The sequence below is a fragment of the Cebus imitator genome, unplaced genomic scaffold (genome assembly GCF_001604975.1).
Source record: "Cebus imitator isolate Cc_AM_T3 unplaced genomic scaffold, Cebus_imitator-1.0 Scaffold266, whole genome shotgun sequence".
In the NCBI taxonomy this organism is placed as follows: domain Eukaryota; kingdom Metazoa; phylum Chordata; class Mammalia; order Primates; family Cebidae; genus Cebus; species Cebus imitator.
In genome coordinates this window covers 819,588-821,546 of record NW_016107581.1, presented here as the reverse complement: position 1 = coordinate 821,546, position 1,959 = coordinate 819,588, and the positions used below count along the sequence as shown (strand labels likewise).

General features: G+C 51.4%; 1 protein-coding gene across 3 annotated transcripts in view; it reads right to left on the bottom strand.

The window, feature by feature from the left end:
• The window catches only part of DHX34 (DExH-box helicase 34), a 46,317-nt gene that overhangs the window by 29,645 nt on the left and 14,713 nt on the right, over nucleotides 1-1,959 (bottom strand). For all 3 annotated transcript variants that reach the window (XM_017500412.2, XM_017500410.2, XM_037728448.1), the window contains exon 3: nucleotides 339-650. In XM_017500412.2, the coding sequence (XP_017355901.1) occupies nucleotides 339-650 (312 nt within the window). The remainder of the gene's footprint in view (nucleotides 1-338; nucleotides 651-1,959) is intronic.

Below are 1,959 nucleotides of genomic sequence, written 5' to 3'. Positions count from 1 at the left end.
TCCTGCCTCAGCCTCCTGAGTAGCTGGGACTACAGGCACGCACCACCATGCCCAGCTTTTTTTTTTTTTTTTGTATTTTTAGTAGAAACGGGGTTTCACCACATTGGCCAAGCTGGTCTCGAACTCCTGACCTTGTGATCCGCCCGCCTTGGCCTCCCCAAGTCCTGGGATTACAGGCATGAGCCACCGCACCCAGCCTCAAAAATGGTAGCTTTAAAAAAAAAGAGTATCTTTAAATAAAGAGATGGGAGACACAGCAGCAGAGAAGAGGCATGTCCAAGTTTGGACAGAGGCCTGGTGGGAGGTCTGGGCATGTGGGAGGAGGGGGAAGTGCTCACCGTGATGGGGAACAGCCTCCCAGGCACCTGTACCACAGGGGCATTGCCGAAATAGCTGGAGAAGAGCGAGATGTTGATGGTAGCTGACATAAGGACGACCTTGAGGTCAGGCCGCTTGGGCAGCAGGCGCCGGAGGATGCCCAGGAGGAAGTCATTGTGGAGGTGCCGCTCGTGGACTTCATCCACGATCAGGACCTCGTACTGGGGCAGGCTGGGCTCCCGCTGGATTTGTCGCAGGAGCAGCCCCACCGTCAGGAACACGATCTTGGTGGCCGCCGAACGCGTGCTCTCAAAGCGGATCTGGTAGCCGACCTGTGGAGGGAGAGAGATTAGTGTGGTCAGGAGAGGACCCTGAACCTGGGTGCCAGCCCCCGGATCTGCCCAAATTCAAAATCTAAGCAAGTGCCATGCCTACCTATCAGACTCTGGAGCCTAACAGCTTGGGTTTGAATCCCACCTCTGCCACTTAGTGCCATCGACCTGGGGCACGCAACGCCATCCCTTAATTTGTTTTCCTCCTAGATGCTGCAAGAATTCCACATGACAATCCACATAAAGTGGCCAGCACCATGCCCTGTGTATAGAGAATATCAACTACAATAGTAATCACCTTGAGTCCGTACTATGTGCCAGGACATTACATGCCACTCCAAGTGCTTTATTTATTTATTTATTTATTTATTTTTTGAGACAGAATCTCCATCTGTCACCCATGCTGGAGTGCAGCGGCACGATCTTGGCTCACTGCGACCTCCACCCCTCCCCCACACCGGGTTCAAGCAGTTCTGCTTCAGCCTCCCAAGTAGTTGGGATTACAGGCGTGCACCATCACACCCAGCTAATTTTTTAATTTTTAGTAGAGATGGGGTTTCAACATTTTGGCCAGGCTAGTCTTGAACTCCCGACCTTGTGATCCACCTGTCTCAGCCTCCCAAAGTGCTGGGATTGCAGGCATAAGCCACCTCACCCAGCCTCTTTAAGTGCTTTATGTACCTCAACCCACTTCATCTTCATGACCACTATGAGACAGAGGATTATAATTTGGCCTTCCAAAATGGCATTTGCATCACGGTAACTGCCAAGAATTACCCTCACAGCTGGGCACAGTGGCTCACACCCGTAATCCCAGCAGTTGGGGAGGCCAAGATGGGCGGATCACCTGAGGTCAGGAGTTTAAGACCGGCCTGACCAACATGGTGAAGCCTTGTCTCTACTAAAAATACAAAAATTAGCTGGGCATGGTGGCAGGCGCCTGTAATCTCAGCTACTTAGGAGGCTGAGGCAGTAGAATTGCTGGAACCTGGGAGGCAGAGGTGAGCCGAGGTCGCACCACTGCACTCCAGCCTGGGGACAGAGCGAGACTCCATCTCAAAAATTAAAAAAAGATTGTTGAGTCTTTAGGACATTTCCCACTGTTTTACTGTTAAGAGCTACGCTGGGAGTGCCAGCTCCTTTGTCACACAGACCACAGACAGGCCAATCTGTGAATAAAGTTCTAGAAGAATCATCGCTGGGTCCAACGGTAAGCATTTCATTTTTTTTTTTTTTTTTTGAGATGGAGTTTTGCTCTTGTTACCCAGGCTGGAGTGCAATGGCGCGACCTCGGCTCACTGCAACCTCC